General features: G+C 36.1%; 1 protein-coding gene across 3 annotated transcripts in view; it reads left to right on the forward strand.

Moving 5' to 3' along the window:
* POLK (DNA polymerase kappa) overlaps positions 1-19,848 on the forward strand; it is a 79,034-nt gene that overhangs the window by 20,488 nt on the left and 38,698 nt on the right. For all 3 annotated transcript variants that reach the window (XM_085013839.1, XM_085013840.1, XM_021084453.2), the window contains exons 2-3: positions 8,665-8,828; positions 14,622-14,741. In XM_085013839.1, coding sequence (XP_084869965.1) covers positions 8,673-8,828; positions 14,622-14,741 — 276 coding nt within the window. In that variant the 5' untranslated portion in view covers positions 8,665-8,672. The remainder of the gene's footprint in view (positions 1-8,664; positions 8,829-14,621; positions 14,742-19,848) is intronic.

Consider the following 19,848-nt stretch of genomic DNA (forward strand, 5'->3'; position numbering starts at 1 on the left):
GGTCCATCCATGTTGCTAAAAATGCTGTTATTTCTTTTAATGGCTGAGTAATATTCCATTGTGTATATGTACCACATCTTCTTTATCCACTCCTCTGCCAATGGACATTTAGGTTGTTTCCATGTCTTGGCTATTGCATACAGTGCTGCAATGAACATTGGTGTACATGTGTCTTTTAGAGTCATGGTTTTCTCTGGATGAATGCCCAGGAGTGGGATTTCTGAATCAAATGGTAGTTCTATTTTTAGTTTTCTGAGGAATCTCCATAGTGTTTTCCACAGTGGTTGCACCAATTTACAATCCCACCAGCAGTGTACTAGGGTTCCTTTTTCTCCACACCCTCTCCAGCACTTATTGTTTGTAGATTTTTTGACGATGGCCTTTCTGGCTGGTATAAGGTGGTACCTCGTGGTTTTGATTTGCATTTCTATAATAATGAGTGATGTAGAATATCTTTGCATGTGTTTTTGGCCATTCAAAATTCTCTTAAAACTGAACTCTTTTTATTAAATCTCACGTACATTAAAATAATCAGTTTACTTATTTAGATCTTGTTATGAAAAAATAGATATCAGTAAGTCAGGGCTGCTTTTGCTTTTTTGGGTTAATTGCTCTCATTTGTTAACATAAATAACTTTTATGTAAAACAGATGCTAGTTTAACAAATTATTTTAGCTCAGTGCTTTGCTAGATGTTTTTAAACCCATTCTCCCTTTCACAAACCTTCCTTTAATGTTATTTGAAGCTTCAAAACAAATTTAATAGTGCTAAAAACAAATCATTATTTTTACATTAGTGATAGAATCATTTATTCTTTTACATTCATAGGACAAATTTAAGGGAAAATTTGAGATTTTACTTAAGCTTTCACGTGAAATAGTTACGTTGCTAAAAGTATTTTAAACTCTTGCCATAGACTGTTAGAGCTATAAGAAACATAAATCAGCAGCAGTGGATCAAAAAATAATGTCAAGACTAGAAATCAGGAAAAACTGGAGCAGTTTGGCAGAGGAGGTAATTGAAAGGACCATTTTTCCAGATACCAAAATAAAATAAAACAATACCCTCTACAATTCTTTTGACTTTATTAAATATTTTCCTTCTAATAATGTAGGACATGGTATAGTAATACATAATAGTTGAAATTTCCCAATAGTAGTGTAACCCTCACTTATTATTATGGCTTCATATGCAATTCTATATTAAAATGGTGACATTTGAAATTGTATAACTTAAAACATTATTACAGGGAGTTCCTGGTGTCAGAGTGATTAGGATTTGGCGCTTTCACCACTGTAGCCTGGGTTCGATCTCTGGACTGCGAACTGAGATCCCACATTAAGCTGCTGCATGCTTTGGCCAAAAAAAAAAAAAAAAAGTTATCGCAATACCTAAAATGATACTACAGGAGAACCTTTTCTAAGAATATATGTATTCAGCAATCCCTGAAGATTTGTGCACTTTATGCCTCAACTAAAACAAAAGTATTCAGTTTGGTGTCACGTCTACGTAAGTAGATATTTTTGCTGAGTTGATCTGGTACCCAAAGAAAGTACCTCTCGGCCTACCTCCGTTGTATTAATGAATCAACATCCTCATAAACCATCAACTTCTATGAGATATAAACTTAATTTTCATAATTATTAAACATCGAAGTGTGTTTATTTCTGAATGTAAATAAAGTTTTCATTGTTAAAGAACCTGGAAGACTTTTTTAAAAATATGCAACTCAGGAGTTCCCGTCGTGGCGCAGTGATTAACGAATCCGATTAGGAACCATGAGGTTGCAGGTTCGGTCCCTGCCCTTGCTCAGTGGGTTAAGGATCCGGCGTTGCCGTGACCTGTGGTGTAGACTGCAGACGCGGCTCAGATCCTGCGTTGCTGTGGCTCTGGCGTAGGCCGGTGGCTACAGCTGCGATTCGACCCCTAGCCTGGGAACCTCCATATGCCGCAGGAGCGGCCCAAGAAATGGCAAAGAGACAAAAAAAAAAAAAAAAAAAAAAAATATGCAACTCAAATCAGAATAGGAATGTGTAAGCTGAGCTTTGGGAATTTACATTTAGTTAATATGTTTTGTATCAGGATATTTTTCATTCTGTACTAAGAAGACAGTTTCAATTTATTATTGTGTGTAGTTTTATGTCTGTAGGATTATGTAGAGTTTAGGTCCTTCTGTCTCATTCTTCTTTGTAATAAAAAAAAGATAGACAACTCAGCAAAGGAAAAGGCAATTGAATAGAATATATGAATGATTCTCTCCTAAAAAGTAGAGCTTAAATCCCTGGTGAAAACTTGAGTTTTCTTTTAGCATACATCACCTTGGTTTAAGATCTATGGGGTTACATTATTTCTTTTATTTCAATGATACATATACTTTTAAAGCCTTGGTAATAATCTTATTTCAAATAATTTCCTTTTTTATACATATTATTTTACAAAGGTATTAAAAGGTAAAGCTTAAAATACAGAATTGCCTTTGTGCTTTTGTTCCCATTATATAACAATTATAGGCATGTAGTTTTGAGTATGTTTGTTCACATATGTGTGTGTAAAATAATTAGAGAGGAACATGTTAACAAATTAACATAATCTGTTAAAGTCTTAGGGTTTGGGGTTTTTTGCCCATGCCTGCAGCATGAGGAAGTTCCTGGGCCAGGGACTGAACCCACGCCACAGCAGTAAAAACACCAGATCCTTAACCTGCTGAGCCTCCAGGAAACTCCCTGACTTTTTAATTTTCTAGAAAATTTAAATATTTTTATAACGAGAATGAAAAAGGAAATTTTTAAGTGAGATATTAATTTGAAAATGACTACATTAAAATTAGAATAACATTCTCAATTTAATTCATTGCATTTAAATTTAGGTGGTAAAAAGAACATTTAATGGCAGTCTGAAGTTTTGTACTGGGTGTGTTATCTGTTGAAACAAACATATTAAATATTTGAACATTTGAGTAATTTAAAAACAATGTTTGTTCTTAAGACATATAAAGGTTTTATGGGGGATTACTTAGTTTGGTTCCTTATAGCATGTTAGAAAAAGCAGCAAGCTCTGCCTAGGAACTTACTATAGTTTAGTTTTCCCTCCTTCTCCTTTTCCTCCTCTTCTTTCCCCTCCTGCTCAATCCTCTCCCTCTTTCTCTGTCTTATTACCCTTAGTTATTTTGCCTGTTTCTTGGTAGGTTAATTCCAAATTGATTTAGTCAATATGCTAAGCACTTGCGATACTTTTTACAAAGTTTTATGTGCTTTTTATAGGGAGGAGGAATCCTACCACACAATCCTTCGCCTTAGAATTCCTTCTGAAAAATTCTAATTTTCCATTCTTACTGTCACCAAAAGCAAAAGTTGGCCTTAATTTTTTTTAAGGGGTAACCTGACTAGTCAGTGGTAGAATCATACTGAAAGAATGTGAATATTTTGAGGGAAAAAGTGCTTTTAAACAAGTATGTTAAACCACAAGAACCCTGAGTTCTTTCCTTTGAGCTGTGCATTACTGTTTGAGCATCTAAGTTGAAGTCAAACAGACTGTATTCTGTAACACCATGCTATAAAAATGTTCGACCATTTTCTTTTTCATAAAACCTTTTGTTTAAGTCACAGTTACACCTTCTCGTAGGCCTTGGGACTGTATATGTGATAGTGCATGGTAATCAGAGGATAAATGCTTCTTTGGAAGCAAAACAAACAAAATTCATCTATATGATCTGTGAATGTCAGCTTTTTCTTGAGGATGCTTATAGTATCCCCTGCTTCCTTTTATAGTCTATCTTAGAAGTAAGAAAAATAAGACTAGGGATTTTCCCAGCTCTGGAAATTTGGCTTAACTTTAATAATAATAATAATGCAATTTCTAATGATTTTCCTAGATTTAGATATAATGAAAAGTATTTAATCAAAGAAATTAAACAAAGTAATAATTTCTCAAAGTAGAAATATGAGCTAGAATTTTTTAATAGTAATGGAGCCTAGCAAGTTTTCTAAAATATAAATTCAAAATATCCTTATAATACAAGTCCCAAAATCTTTAATAAACCAATTTAATCACTAAATGTCATAGGAGAATAAGGTTTCTCAAATCAAAGGTTGTTAAACTCATAAACTTGTCCTTACATATGCAATGTTGAAATAAAGGAAAACTAAAAGTATTTTTAAATTAATGACTTCAGAAGTTCCCACTGTGGTGCAAGAGGATTGGCAGCATCTCTGCAGCACCAGGTCTCAGGTTCAATCCCTGGCCCAGCACAGTGGGTTAAGGGATCCAGCATTGTTGCTACAGCTGTGGTGTAGGTCACACAACTGTGGCTCAGATCTGATCACTGGGCTGGAAACTCCGTATGCTGCAGGATGGAAAAAAAAAATAAAGGAATAAAAGAAATGAATTATTAACTTCAGAACAGCAGTTTTTCTCCCAATCTCAATGTGATTATGTGATCTAGTTATGTGAATACAAGAATGAAAAAAAATGATATAAACCAAGTAAAGTCATTTAACAAGTCTTTATTGACCACCTATTCTGTGCCAAGCATTTGGGGGGGAAAACATTCTCCACATTTTCGCAGGGTAGGTAGACATCAAACATAATCAGTAAGTAAACTTATGTTTGGGAATGATAAAGGCTATGAAAAATAATGGGATATTGGAAATAGGAGGTAGGAGGGGTAACAAGGATACAATTTTAAATAGGGAGGTTAGGGTAGGCCCTCATTTAAGGTGACATTTAAGCCAAGACTTGATGAGATAAGGGAGTTGAGTCAAGAGGATATCTGGCCAAAGAACCCTCCGAGAGAAAGGAACAACCAGTGCAAAAGGCCTCAAGGTCAGAATATGCCACACAGATTTGAGGAACAGGAAAACTGGAAAGCAGCGAGCAAGGGGGAGAGTATTAGGTATGAGGGTAGACAGGTAACAAACAGGTAATAAGGATACAGATTCTGTACAGGTTTTAGATTTTCTTCTGTAGTGAGATGAAGTGCCTTTGTACAGTTTTCAGCTGTTGTGATATAACTTATGACTTAGAAGAATCAGTTGGGCTATTGAGAGTTGACTGTTGGGGAGCAAGGGCAGGAACAGAAACTGTTTAAGAGGCTATTGCAGTACTTCATGCAAGAAATAAATGGTGATTTAGACTAGCGTGAAAGTGTGAATATTGTGAGGAGATTACATTCAGGGTACATTTTGAAAGCAGAGCCCACAGGATTTCCGGACAATTTGGATGTGGAATATATGAGAAAGAAGAGAGTCAAGAATGACTATAAGGGTCGTTCCCATTGTGGCTTATTCGTTGGTAATGAACCCAACTAGTATCCATGAAAACACAGGTTCCATACCTGGCCTTGCTCAGTGGGTTAAGGATCTGGCATTGCTGTGAGCTGTGGTATAGGTCGCAGATGCAGCTTGAATCTGGCATAGGCCATCAGTTATAGTTGTGATTCAACCCTTAGCCTGGGAATTTCCATATGCTAGGGGTATGGCCCTAAAAAGACAAAAAGGCCAAAAAAAAAAAAAAAAAAAAGGATGACTATAGGGTTTTTTCTATGAGCAGTAGAAAGGGGTTGTTACAGTTGCCCTCAACTGAGATGAAGAAGGCTGCCGGGAGGGCTCTTTGGGGTGACGAAGGCATATGAGATCAATTTTGGACATGTTAAATTTGAGATATCAGTCAGGCATTTGGACTGGAGCTGTAAACTTGGAAGTCATTTGCATGTAGGTGATAGTAAATCTGTGCCCATGAAATTGGATATTTGTTGCCTGGTGATGGGACATCAACAAGGCAGGAAGGTAACTGAAAACTAACTTTACCTATCTCACAACTTTACCTGGCACCAGTATTGCTGATAGCCCAGTTCTTTTGACCAATTAAGGACCAAAACCAATTTTTGGAGTTTGGGGGCTGTATGTGAGGTAGTAGGCATTCAGTAAATATTTATTTTCCTTTCATACATTTCATTATTTAAAGGAAAGTCACCTCAAATGTGTGATGTTTGCATTTAGCCTCTTCTCTCTTCATTTGTGTTGCTTTGGGGAAATTATGAATGAATTACATTCACCTGTATTACTAGAACATGACACATAATTAATTGGATTACTAAAGTATAAGGGAAAATACAGGTTGAGTGTGATAGCTGAAGAGGAAAAAAATTCAAACAAGAACAGAAAACCAACCAGTATTCTCTTAGGTACCAAGAAACAACATCACTAGAGGTTCCTGTATTTCGGGACATTGGAATTACCTAGGCACTGCTTAAAAATACTGATATCTGACTCCTCCTCCCAGAATTTCTGATTTATTTGGTATGGGATACAATCTGGATATCAGGAGTTTAAATGTCTCTCAGATGGGTCTCACGTGCAACACAGTTTGAGAACTACTCTGATAATACACTTTTTTTTTTTCTAATAGAACTTTCTAATAATCACAGTGTTCAAACTTCCTTCCATAATTTATTTTATTCTTTGATGGTGCCAGTAATGAAAGCAGCTCTCAAGAATAGGTCCTCTTGAGGGCATTACACCAAGTGAAGTAAGTCAGAAAGACGAGTACTGCATGATCTTACTTATATATGGAATCTAAAAACAAAAATAAATAAAAAACAGAGACTAGTTGGTGGTTGCCAGAGGCAGGATTGGAGGGTGGAAGGGTGGAGAGTGGGGAGCTTGGGGGAAACAGGTAAAGGTAATCAACAAGTAAAAACTTTCAGAGTTCCTGTTGTGGCTCAGCGGTAAGAACTTGACTAGTATCCATGAGATTGCTTAGTGGGTTGAGAATCCCGTGTTGCTGCAAGCCTCAGGTGTAGGTGGCAGATGTGGCTTGGATCTGACGTTGCTGTGGCTGTGGTGTAAGCTAGCAGCTGCAGCTCAAATGTGACCCCTAGCCGGGGAACTTCCATATGATGTGGAGGCAGCCCTAAAAAAAAAAAAAAACCCAAAAAGCAAAAAACAAAAACAAAAAACAAAAACCCTACAAACTTTTAATTGTGAAACGCATGTCATGGAGATGTACTGTACAGCATGCTGACTGTCGTTAATAATACTCTATTGTATACTTGAGAGTTGCTAAGAGAACAGATCCTAAAAGTTCTCATCCCAAGGGAAAAAAGTAACTATGTTTGGTGATAGATGTTAACTAGGAAGGACAGGAAGGGGAAGGGGAAGGGAGGGGAGGAGAGGAAAGGTCCACAGGCAGAGAAGAGCAAATGTACCGTGTATAAATCATGTAAATGAGAAAGCACTGTCATAATTTGTTGTGGATTCATGGCACCTATTCACCTAGCCTTTTATTCATAGTATAAGTGAACCCCAAATTGGAGGCACCTATGATATTAGGAAGCTGCTTTAGACTAGGAATAAGAAGACTTGGATTCAAATTTGAGTTTTTTTTGCTTATTGTCAGAGTTGTAATGGGCAATTAATTTAACCTTGCTGAAATTTCAGTTTCTTTCTCCCTAACATGAGAATTAGCAAATCTGTTTTTCATGGTTATTAAGATTGTTTTTAAAAGCTCATGTATGTGAAGATAAAGTACAAGGAACTCTGGAGTTCCCATTGTGGCACAGCGGTAATGAACCCAACTAGCATCCACGAGATTGTGGGTTCGATCCCTGGCCTCGCTCATTGGGTTAAGGATCTGGCGTTGCCATGGAGCTGCGGTGAAGGTCACAGATGCAGCTTGCATCCCATGTTGCTGTGTCTGTGGTGTAGGCTGGCAGCTGCACCTCTGATTCGACCCCTAGCCTGGGAACTTCCATATGCTACGAGTACAGCCCTAAAAAGCAACAACAACAACAAAAGTATAAGGAACTCTAAAGTATACTAAGGAATTATTATTTGAAATTAACCTTAAAAGTAACATAACATTGTAAAATATAATAATTTCTTGGAATTGAATAGATTTTTTCCTATTTTTTTTCACTGACTTATGAATTAAGCTCTGGAAACAGTAGGTAATAAATTGCTATTGAACTTAAAACTTGGCAAAAGAAACATTATTTTGTATTTGTTTCTTTTTTCTTTTTGTCTTTTTGGGGCTGCACTCATAGTATATGGAGGTTCCCAGGCTAGGGGTCGAATCGGAGCTCCAGCTGCTGTCCTACACCACAGCCACAGCAACATGAAATCCTAGTCTGCAACCTATACCACACCTTGTGGAATGCCAGATCCTAACCCACTGAGTGAGGCCAGAGATCGAACCTGCGTCCTCACGATGGGAATTTCTGTATTTATTTCTTTTGCAGTGTATTAACTATGAAAAAAGCATGAACTTTGGACACAGGTGTTATCATTATCAAATTTGTAGACATGTTCTAAGACTCAGATTTTTTTCTCTTTATATTGGCCATAATAATATGTACCCTTCAGGGCTTCTGGGCGAAGCTCAAATATAAAGGACCAAGCATAGGGGCTGGCACACAATTGGCAGGAAATGTTATTTCCTTTCTTCCCTACAAGAGTATAATAATCTTGGGATAAAACTTTTAAAATATGAGTAATAATTATTTCTCAGTAGCAAAAAATTAATTTCTGTATTATTTTAACTTTTAGGTGTCTACCTCCCCCCAACCCCCACCCTCCATAAATGCTCTGAAAAAGTGTCTGTTTTATATGGCTTTTCAGATAATAAAAAAGGCCATTTTAACTTTAACTTTTTTTTTTTTAATTTAAGTTTACACCATGGATGGCACAAAAGAGAAGAATGACAGCACAAAGGAAAGGAATGACAACTACAAAGATGATCTTCTGTTTAGGATGGGACTTAATGATAATAAAGCTGGAATGGAAGGATTGGATAAAGAGAAAATTAACAAAATTATAATGGAGGCCACAAAGGTGTGTTTCTTTTTTCTTTCACTATCTTTTTTCTTTCACTATCTTTAATTTAGTAACTTTTAAACTTTCTGTTTAAAAAAGAAAATCACTAAGTTTTAAATATTTTATATATTAATGTTTTAATATATAAAATTATTAGGCTATAATGAGTATAGAACACCCATATTCCCTTCTATTCTGTTGCTCTTGTCATCCAGTTTTCTACTTCACATACACATAATATGCATGTAAAGGAAAATTAGCATACATGTTCTTTTTCATCCTTTTTTTAACTTCAGTAGGAGAATATTGCAATTTTGTTTTTTGTTTGCTTCAGTTAATATATCTTAGAAGTCTTTCTGAATGAGAAACTGAAGACCTTCATTAGTTTTTAATGCGTGAATATGTGAATACATTATACTTTATTGAACCAGTCAGAATCTTTATTGACGAACATTTAATTCTAGTTTTTCATTTTTACAAACAATACTACAGTGAATGACTCTGTATTTCATAACCTTCCATATGTGCAAGTAGAACTAGAGGGGAGATTCCCAGAAGTGGAATTGTTCCACCAAAAACAGATAGCATGAAAGGAAATATGTGTGTTCAATTTTAATGAATTGCCCCAGTTGCCCTCCGTAGTGGTTCTGTCAGTTTACATTTCCATTGCCAATATATGAGAGTGTGTTTACCATGCTACAACAGTATCAACACAGTGTGTTACTACACTTTTGGACTTGCCAGTCTATGGTAATATAGTATAACATTAATTTACATTTCTCTTAGGAAAAGTGAGAATGTACATCTTTTTCATGTGTTGAAAAGCTACTTGTATTTCCTTTTTTATGAACTATCTCTTCTTACCTTTTGCACAGTTTTCAATTGGATTATTGTTTACCTTTTGACAGTTTTTCATTGGCTTTTTTTAATATACTTGAATTAGCCAACTACAGATGGCTTTCTGCAAGATCATAGACGATGTCTTTAGTGGGGTTTTTTTCCTACCACTTTCTTGGTTTCACTTGTATATTATGGAATATCCATGCAGAAAGATATAAAATTTAAGGGAATATCCTTATTCTTAGGAAATGCATGCTGATAACTACATCAACTTACTTTCAAATGGTTTAGCCAAAAAAAAAAAAAAAAAAAAAAAAAAAGGTGGAGGGAGAGGGAGAGAAAGGGAAAGAGAGATAAATGTGTGTTTGTGCATGTGAACACATGAGAGTTAGGAGGGAAACCAAATGCAGCAAAATATCGACAATTGGTGAATCTAGGCAAGGACAGATAGGTGTTCATTGTACTCTTTTTCAATTTCTGAATATTTGGAAATTCTAAAATAAAAAGTTGAGAGAAAAATAGTTTTTTAAGCATATAAAATGTAGATAAAATTATAAAAGTAAAAGAGAATTAAAAGATGAAATAGCAAATATAACATGGACCCTGATTGGATCCTGGTTGGAACAAATACACTTGGAACATTTGGAGGAATTTGGATATGGAGAAGATAGGAGATGTTACTAAGGAATTATTGTTAATTTATTAGCTATAAAATGTTATTATGCTTATGTGGGAAAATGGCATGCTAAAATACTCTATGGAATTGCTAAATGTCACTATATGCGTAATTTACCTGAAAACAATTCACTTAAAAAATCTTTGAAGGAGGAGTTCCTGTCATGGTGCAGCGGAAACGAATCTGACTAGTATCCATGAGGTTGTGGGTTCAATCCCTGGCCTTGCTCAGTGGCTTAAGGATCCGGTGTTGCCGTGAGTGGTGGTGCAGGTCACAGATGCAGCTGGGATATGGTGTTGCTGTGGCTGTGCTGTAGGCCGGCAGCTACAGCTCCGATTAGACCCCTAGCCTGGGAACCTCCATGTGTCACGGGTACAGCCCTAAAAAAGACAAAAGACCAAAAAAAAAAAAAAAAAAAAAAAAAAAAACTTTGAAGGAAATAAGCAAAATGCTGACAGTTGTTAAATCTTAGCAATAGTTTTATATATGTGTTTATTGTAGCAATTTCATATTTTTGTTTGAGATGTCTTTGAAATTGTCATCATTTTAAAAGAAGGAAAGAATAAAACCTATGAGCCTAGTTTACAGGTTAAGAAATAGAATAAATAAGGTATGCCAGATGTTCCTGTCAGATCTTCCCTCTCTTTTCTGTGTCCCAGTACCGTTTCCGAAATGGTACATCCTTTTCCTACTGATCTGCAGGGCTTTCTCCTGTTTTACTGGATTATTTGTCTGTTCCTGTGCTACACAACATGATCTTAATTACAGTGCTTTATAATAAGTCTTGATATCTGCTGGAACAAGTTCTCTTTTTTGCTCTTTGTTCTTTTTCAAAAGTATCTTAAGTAATCTTGAGTCTTTGCTCTTCCATATAAATTTTGTATGATATTGATATATATATAAATCATAGGAAAAACGTATGTTTATCATATGATTGCTTTATGTCATATGATTTATATATCATCATAGAATTATATATAAATATATTAAAATACATATTTTATATAACATATATTCCTCTAGTGGAGAGGAAGGGAGAGTTTACCATAAGTATCTTTTAAAAATTTTTTTGAGGGAGTTCCTGTTGTAGTGCAGTGGAAACAAATCCACCTGTTATCCATGAGGATGCAGGTTTGATCCCTGGCCTTGCTCACTGGGTTGGGGATCTGGCATTGCCATAATCTGTGGTATAGGTCGTGGACATGGCTCAGATCCTGCATTGCTATGGCTGTGGCATAAGCCTGCAGCAGTAGCTCTGATTTGACCCCTAGCCTGGGAACTCCCATATGCTGTTGATGCCACCCTAAAAAGCAGAAAAAAAATTTTTTTACTTTTAATATTTTATTTATTTTTTGGCTACACTGTGGCATGTGGAAATTCCTGGGCCAGGGATCAAACCCGAGTCACAGCAGTGAATCGAGCTGTTGCAGTGACAACAATTGATCCTTAACCTGCTACACCAAAAGGGAACTCCCATAAATTATTTTTTTATTTTTTTATTTATTGGCTATCCCACAGCATATGGAGCTCCCAGGCCATGGATCAGATCTGAGGTGCAGTTGCAACCTACACAGCAGCTGTGGCAATGCTGGATCTTTAACTCACTGTGCCCAGCTGGGGTTTGAACCTGTATCCCTGCACTCCAGAGATGCTGCTGCCAATCCCGTTGTGCTACAGTGGGAACTTCTATAAATATATTTTAAAATTGAAATTTTCTAATGTTGCAGCTCCATAGCAATGCAATTTACTTTTTAAAAACTTATCAGAAAATTTTCAACATTTCCAAAATTAGAATAGTGAAGTGAGTCCCAGGTAATCATCACTCAGCATCAACAGTTACCAACATATTTTACAAATATCTTACTTACCTTACCCTACTGAATTTTGGAGGTGGAGGAAGAGTATTTCAAAACAAAATCCAACAGGAGTTCCCTTATGGCACAGTGAGTTAAGGATCTGGTGTTGTCACTTTAGTGGCCTTGGTTACTGCTGTGGAGCAGGTTCTTCCTGGGAGCTTCCACATGCTGCAGGAGTGGCCAAAAAATAAAACCCAATAAACTGGACAAATGTCTAGAAATTCATAGTTTTCCAAAGCTGACTTAAGAAAATATAGAAAATCTAAAGACAGCTATAATAAGAAAATAAATTAAATTAGTAATTAAAAATCTCCCTTTTCCGCTTCCTCCCAAAAAGATCAAGTCATGATGGCTTCACTGGTGAACTTTATCTGACATTTAAAGAAGAAATACTGATACTCTACAAGCTCTTCCACAAAGTATAGAGGGATGGAACACGTCTCAACTCTTACTGTGAGGCCTGTATCCCCTTGATACTAAAGCCAGGGAAGCAGATTAAAGAGCATTATAAACGCAAAAGTCCTCAGCAAAATATTAGCAAAGTGAATCTAATTATATGTTTAAAAAATTATGTGCCATGGCCAAATCCAAGGTTAGTTTAGCATCCAAAAATCAACTCATGTACTGCACCATATTAATAGAATAAAGGACAAAAAAAAAAATCCACATGGTCATATGAACAGATGCAGAAAAAGCATGTTTGATGAAATCCTATACCAATTCATGCTAAAAACCCTTAATAGAGTTTTTCTAAAGGGCGTCTGTAAAATCTTATAGTTGTCATCATACCTTATGGTAGAAAACTGAACACTTTTGCCCTAAAATCAGAAACAAGGCAAGTCTGTCCAATCTCACCAGTGCTATTCAACATAGTCCTGAATGTTTTAGCCATTGCAGTCAGGTAATTAATTAAAAGAAATAAAACCCATCAAGATTGGAAATGAATAACTAAAACTATCTGTTCATAGATGCCATGATCTAAAACATAGGAAATTCAAAAGGAAAGCAACACCTACACCTTGAAAATTACAAAACTTGGTAATTGGAATTAATATGGAAGTAATAATAAGGGATACTAATAATAAGGAATAATAATAAGGAAGTGATATGAATTATTCCTACAACTCATTAAGAAGAAGAAACCCAATCAAAAAAATGCAAAAGATATAAGTAGATTTTTCATTTAAAAATATGTAAGAATGGCTCATAAACACCAAAAGATGTTTAACATCATTAGTCATTAGGGAAATGCAAATAAAACCACAATGAGATGTCATTCACAGTATTATAGCCTGGAATGGCTATAATAAACAAGACACACAATAACAAATATTGACAAGGATGTGGAGAAATTGGTACCCTCATACATTGCGTGAGACTGTAAAATGGTTCTGCCACTTTGAAAAACAGTCTGGCGTTTCCTTAAAACATTTCGCATGGAGTTACCATGTGTCATAGAGATTCCACTCTTGGGTACATATCCAAGGAAAATGAAAACATGGGTCAACACAAAAACGTACATAGATGTTCATTGCAGCATTTTTCATAATAGCCAAAAAGTAAAAATAATCTAAACACCCATCAGCCTAATGAACGGACAGGTGGTATATACGGTGATAGGATGTTGGGTAATTTTGTAAAAGTTATATTCTACATTTTCTTTAATGACTAATGTTAAAACTTTTAAGAAAGTACTGTTGACCGCCAGATAAGAAAGTACAAATAGACCGCCAGTTATTTCTCCACCAAAAAACGGGTTTGTTAGGGATTAGCAGAGAATTGCAGTTCAAGGTCTATAACTATGACAAGCCATGAGCCACATGCAAGTCTCCAGCAAAAATGAAAAGGAGAACCCTTTCCTAGAGGGGAAAAGGAAGTTGGCATGGGTATGGTAAACAGAGTCCATGATTTTTCATTGGGTGAGTCTTTGCCAGGAAAGTAAAGAGGTCTTCTATTTATTGCTTTCTGCTATCATCAAAGAAGTTGAGAGCTCCCCCTTATGATCTCAGACTCTATTTAATCGAGGTTTCTATTAGTTAATTTTTTACAGTGCTTTTTAAGTGAAAGTGAAGGAGATAACTGATGACCTGGCTGACTAAGGCCTTGGATGTGCCCCAAGGATCCTGCCTAGGACAAGTTGTTATTTTCTGTGTACAGATCTGTACTCATCTTGGAGAGTTTGTACTGTGCTATGTACTGCCTCACAGCAATCCTATGATTTAGGTAACTATAAATTCATTTTACAGATAAGGAGACCAGAGACATAATAAGATTAATGTTAGGGTCACCCAGCTATGTAAGTAGTGGGGCCAATTTTCAAATTCAGTCGTTCTGATTCTAGGCTCTATACTCTTAGCCACCAGGTTTACAATGATGCATATTCACATATTCATTTCCTTCACATATTTTTCTTGTGCTTTGTTTTGTTTTCCTACATAGGGGTCTAGATTTTATGGAAATGAGCTCAAGAGAGAAAAGCAAGTCAACCAACGAATTGAAAATATGATGCAACAAAAAGCTCAGATTACCAGCCAGCAGCTAAGGAAAGCACAATTACAGGTATTAATACAATTGCTAAAGTGGAAGCTGGTAGAAAAATAATTGCTAGTTAAAATGCATCATGGTCAGGTTATAACTGAAAACAAGGTAAAATGTAAATGTTCATTACATTGTAAAACATAAAAATTTAACAAATGCACCACTTTGTTAAATATTGCTCTACTCTTTTACATAAAGACCCTTCTCCTAGACTTGTCACCTCCATTACACAGGAGAGTAAATGTAGCCTTAATTAGATTCAGTAGCTTGCCCAGCTTCATATGACAGGTAGTTGGCAGAGCTGAGATTTAACCCAAAGCTTTTGCTCTTTTTATTATATACATACATTGCCATAGATTGAAGAGGCCCTAAGATAAACGTGACATGTTTTCTTTTGTGTGTGTGTGTGTGTGTGTATTAAATCTATGAATGAGCATAGTTACTTCCTCCTGTGACATGTTTTCTGCAAGACTAGTTTTGCAAAAAAGATTTGGGAGAATATGTTAATTAATTTTGAAAGTAATTTAAAACATAATTGTGTCATAGTTTTAAAAATTTGTGTAAATAGTAGAATGCCAAATGTTCATGAATTTTTAAGATAAAACAAGACTTAAAATTTGAAGGCTTTTGGCTTCTCCAGTACTCTATTTGGGGAGTAAATACTCAGTTTTCTGTGGTGTTAAAAGTTATTTCAGGAGTTTCTTGTGGTGCAGTGGGTTAAGGACCTGGCCTTGTTGCTGCAGTGGCCAAGTCACTGCTGTGGCCAAGTCACTGCTGTGGTGCAGGAAGTTCTGGCCCCAGAACTTCCGTATGCTATAGGTACAGTTAAATAAACAAATAAATAGCCTTTTTTTTAAAAAGTTACTTCAGTAGAAAAGTTTGAGAAGAGCCAACCTGCAAGGCATTATGTTATAGACCGAGAACTCAAAGTAGTCAAGGTTCTGCTAGTAAAACTTAAATTTACTTTTTTTTTTAACTAAATGAATTTTATTATATGTACAACCATCATCACAACCCAGTTTTACATTTCCATCCCAAACCCCCAGCCCTGCCAATCTGTTTCCTTTGGTAACCATAAGCTTTTCAAAGTCTGAGTCAGTTGCTATTTTGCAAAGAAATTCATTGTATCTTTTTTTTAGATTCCACGTATAAGTGATAGCATATAACATTTGTGTCTCACTGTCTGACTAACTTCACTTAGCATGATACTTTCTACGTCCATCCATGTTGCTGCAAATGCCATTATTTCATTCTTTTTTATGGCTGAGTAATATTCAGTTGTGTATATGTACCACATCTTCTTTATCCATTCCTCTGTCGATGGACATTTAGGTTGTTTCTATGTCTTGGCTAATGTATAGAGTGCTGCAATGATCATTGTAGTACAGGTATCTTCGAGTCATGGTTTTCTCTGGATAGATGCCGAGGAGTGGAATTGCTGGATCAGATGGTAATTCTATTTTTAGTTTTCTGAGGAATCTCCATGCTGTTTTCCGTAGTGGTTGTACCAATTTATATTCCCACCAACAGTGTAAGAATTTCTCCATATCCTCTCCAGCATTTATTGTTTGTAGACTTTTTGATGATGGCCATTCTGGCTGGTGTAAGGTGGTACCTCATAGTGGTTTTGATTTGCATTTCTCTAATAATGAGTGATGTTGAACATCTTTTCATGTGTATTTTGGCCATCTGTATGTCTTCTCTGGAGAATTGTCTGTTTAGATCTTCTGCCCATTTTTTGATTGGGTTGTTTGTTTTTTTGGTATTGATCTGTAGGAGGTGTTTATGTATTTTGGAGATTAATTCCTTTTCAGTCACTTCATTTGCAAATACTTTCTCCCATTCTGTGGGTTGTCTTTTCGTTTTGTTTAGGTTTTCCTTTGCTGTGCAAAAATTTTAAGTTTAATTAGGTCCCATTTGTTTATTTTTGTTTTTATTGTCATTACTTTAGCAGGTGGATTTGAGAAGATATTGCTATGGTTTATGTCAGAGAGTGTTCAGCCTATGTTTTCCTCTAAGAGTTTTATAGTACCTGGTCTTATGTTTAGGTCTTTAATCCATTTTGAGTTTATTTTTATATATGGTGTTACAGAGTGTTCATTCTTTTACATGTAGCTGTACAGTTTTCCCAGCACCACTTATTGAAGGGGCTGTCTTTTCTCCATTGTCTATTCTTGCCTCCTTTGTCATAGATTAGTGGACTATAGGTAGAATTTACTTTAAGACATTTTACCCCTTATCAAAATCTGATTCAGATTTACAGAGCACTTTAAACTATAACATAATAATTCAATTATAATATTAATCTACTGTGTTACAAAATTCTTCTTGTGATAGAGTTCAGAGATAATAAATTTTGTTTTCTTTGCCAAACTACAATGTGTCTTTTGTTTGTTTGTTTTGATACATGCTTCCCCAGTGTAGAAGCTAGTTTTTTGTCTTCTGCATTAAGTGGTCTGCTATCATGACTAAAGATGATTTGTCCGTCAGATCATCACTTTTTTTTTTTTTTTTTTTTTTTTTTTTTTTTGCTATTTCTTGGGCCGCTCCCGCGGCATATGGAGGTTCCCAGGCTAGGGGTCGAATCGGAGCTGTAGCCACTGGCCTACGCCAGAGCCACAGCAACGCGGGATCCGAGCCGCGTCTGCAACCTACACCACAGCTCACGGCAACGCCGGATCGTTAACCCACTGAGCAAGGGCAGGGATCGAACCCGCAACCTCATGGTTCCTAGTCGGATTCGTTAACCACTGCGCCACGACGGGAACTCCAGATCATCACTTTTAATGCTTCATAGCAGTCCACTGTATGGGGGTACATGATTTATTTACCTTATCCCACTTTGATTCCCGTTTTTTGTTTTATATACAACCTTGTGATGATCGCTCTTATTTATCTTTGCGTTCTCGTCCTGCTATTTTCACCAAAGGTTGTACCATTTTTCATCTTCAACTTAAGAGTGTTAGTTTCCTCACATACTTGTTTAAAACTAGATTTTATCAATTTTATCAGTCTTTTAATTTTTGCTGATATGGTATCCAAAATGTTATTTCGTGGTGGTTTGACTTTTCCCTCCTTTGAAGATTATGACAGAGAAAGAACGTCTTTTCACCTGTAAATTAGCCATTATTATTTCCTTCTTGTGAGAATACCATCTTTTATTGTGTTTGTTAGGATGTAGACTAAGTAGCTGGCATGAGAGACCCACGAATATCATGGTTCAAGTAAGAAAAGAGTTTCTTTCTTACCGACATCACAGGTAAGTAGTGCCAGCTGGTCTCACAGTTCTGATCACCACAGTAGATCAGAGACCCAGGTGCTACACTGTGTTGTTCCCGTATTCCCTAGTGTGATCCTTACCTGGACTGACAGAACTGGATTACCTTCAATCCATATTCCAGCCTCTGGCAAGGAAAGAATAAGGAAAACATTGAAGACAAGTAATTTGCTATTAAACAAGTGAAAAAGAAGCTGCACGCACTACTTTAGCTCACGTTTAAGTTTCACAGCCCCACCTAAGTGCAGGAGAAGCTATAAAATATATTCTCTAATTGGGTGGCCGTGTGCCCAACCAAAAATCGGATTACTGTGGAAGGAAGAGAGTGTGAATTTTAGGGTTCAATTAGCAGTCCAAAACAATGCTCTGCCCACATATCTAGAAGAATCTAGAACTTTCCCCTCATTTTTAGATCTTATATTCAATATTTTTTCTCTGCCATTCGTTATAAAGATTTTTCTTTAATATGTTGTTTGTCTGTTAATTTTGTAGAGTGCTTTTTTCCCTATACATTTTTTTTTGGTCTTTTTTTAGGGCCACACCCAGGATATATGGAGGTTCCCAGGCTTGGGGTTGAATTGGAGCTGTAGCCACCGGCCTATGCCACAGCCACAGCAGTCGGGATCCGAGCCTTGTCTGTGACCTACACCACAGCTTTTGGGAATGCCGGACGTTTAACTCACTGAGCAAGGCTAGGGATCAAACCCACGTCCTCACGGATGCTAGTTCGGTAAGTTAACCGCTGAGTCACGACGGGAACTCCCCTTATACATTTTTTAATGTGTATGTAATCAAATCTAGTAGTGTTAAATTTTTTTCTTGACTTTAGTGTTATGCATAGAAGTTATTCCTCACAGCCAAGCCTATATTTTTTTAGTATTTTTATATTTTTAATATTCAAATTATTAGTCCATTTGGAATTTGTTTTGATGTAAGGTATAAAGTATTTTTTTTCTTAAATAGTTAGTATTATATTTATCTTAAATAGTGTTATTTTTCCTAAATGGTGATGTACTTGTCCCAACACCATTTATTGAATCGTGAGTCCTTTCTCCTCTGAACTGAAATGAGGTACTCCCATATACTGAATTCTTATTGTACTTGGATTTGTTTCTGGACTTGCTTTTAATCAATTGAATCTTTTTCCGTATCAATGCAATGCAGTTTTATTTGTTGAATGATAATATATAGTTTAATATTTCCTCCTCACTGCTCTTTTTTTAAAAAAAAAAAAAAAAGATTTTTTCCTGGAGTTCCCGTTGTGGCTCAGTGGTTAACGAATCTGACTAGGAACCATGAGGTTGCAGGTTCGATCCCTGGCCTTGCTCGGTGGGTTAAGGATCCGGCATTGCTGTGAGGTCACAGACACGGTTATGCCATGTAGGTCACAGACACGGCTTGGATCCATCGTTGCTGTGGCTCTGGCATAGGCCGGTGGCTACAGCTCCAATTCAACCCCTGGCCTGGGAAACTCCGTATGCCGTGGGAGCGGCCCAAGAAATGGTACAAAGACAACAACAACAAAAAAAGATTTTTTCCCATGCATATTTTCTTTTAAATAAGTTTAAGCATTATTTCATCAAATTAAAACGAAATTCCATTCTGTCTACAGTAACATTGTTTTTAAATTGATTTTAATCCTTAGGGAGTTTACTTTCTGGAACTCTTTTTGGTCACTTTTATTTATTTATAGTCTACAAATATCTTTAACAAAATTTTAAAGATACAAGACTGATACAACATAACTTTTTGCTATTCCTACTCTTGTTAAAGCTCATATCCTTAAATATGCTAATAGTCTAGAAATAGAAAATACCTTACATTGTGTGGCAGAACTTTAGGTTTTGTTAC

Source organism: Sus scrofa, chromosome 2, assembly GCF_054392235.1.
Source record: "Sus scrofa isolate SSC_HxYL_T2T_F1_AM1 chromosome 2, Sscrofa_HxYL_maternal_Yorkshire_Landrace_v2.0, whole genome shotgun sequence".
Taxonomy (NCBI): Eukaryota; Metazoa; Chordata; class Mammalia; order Artiodactyla; family Suidae; genus Sus; species Sus scrofa.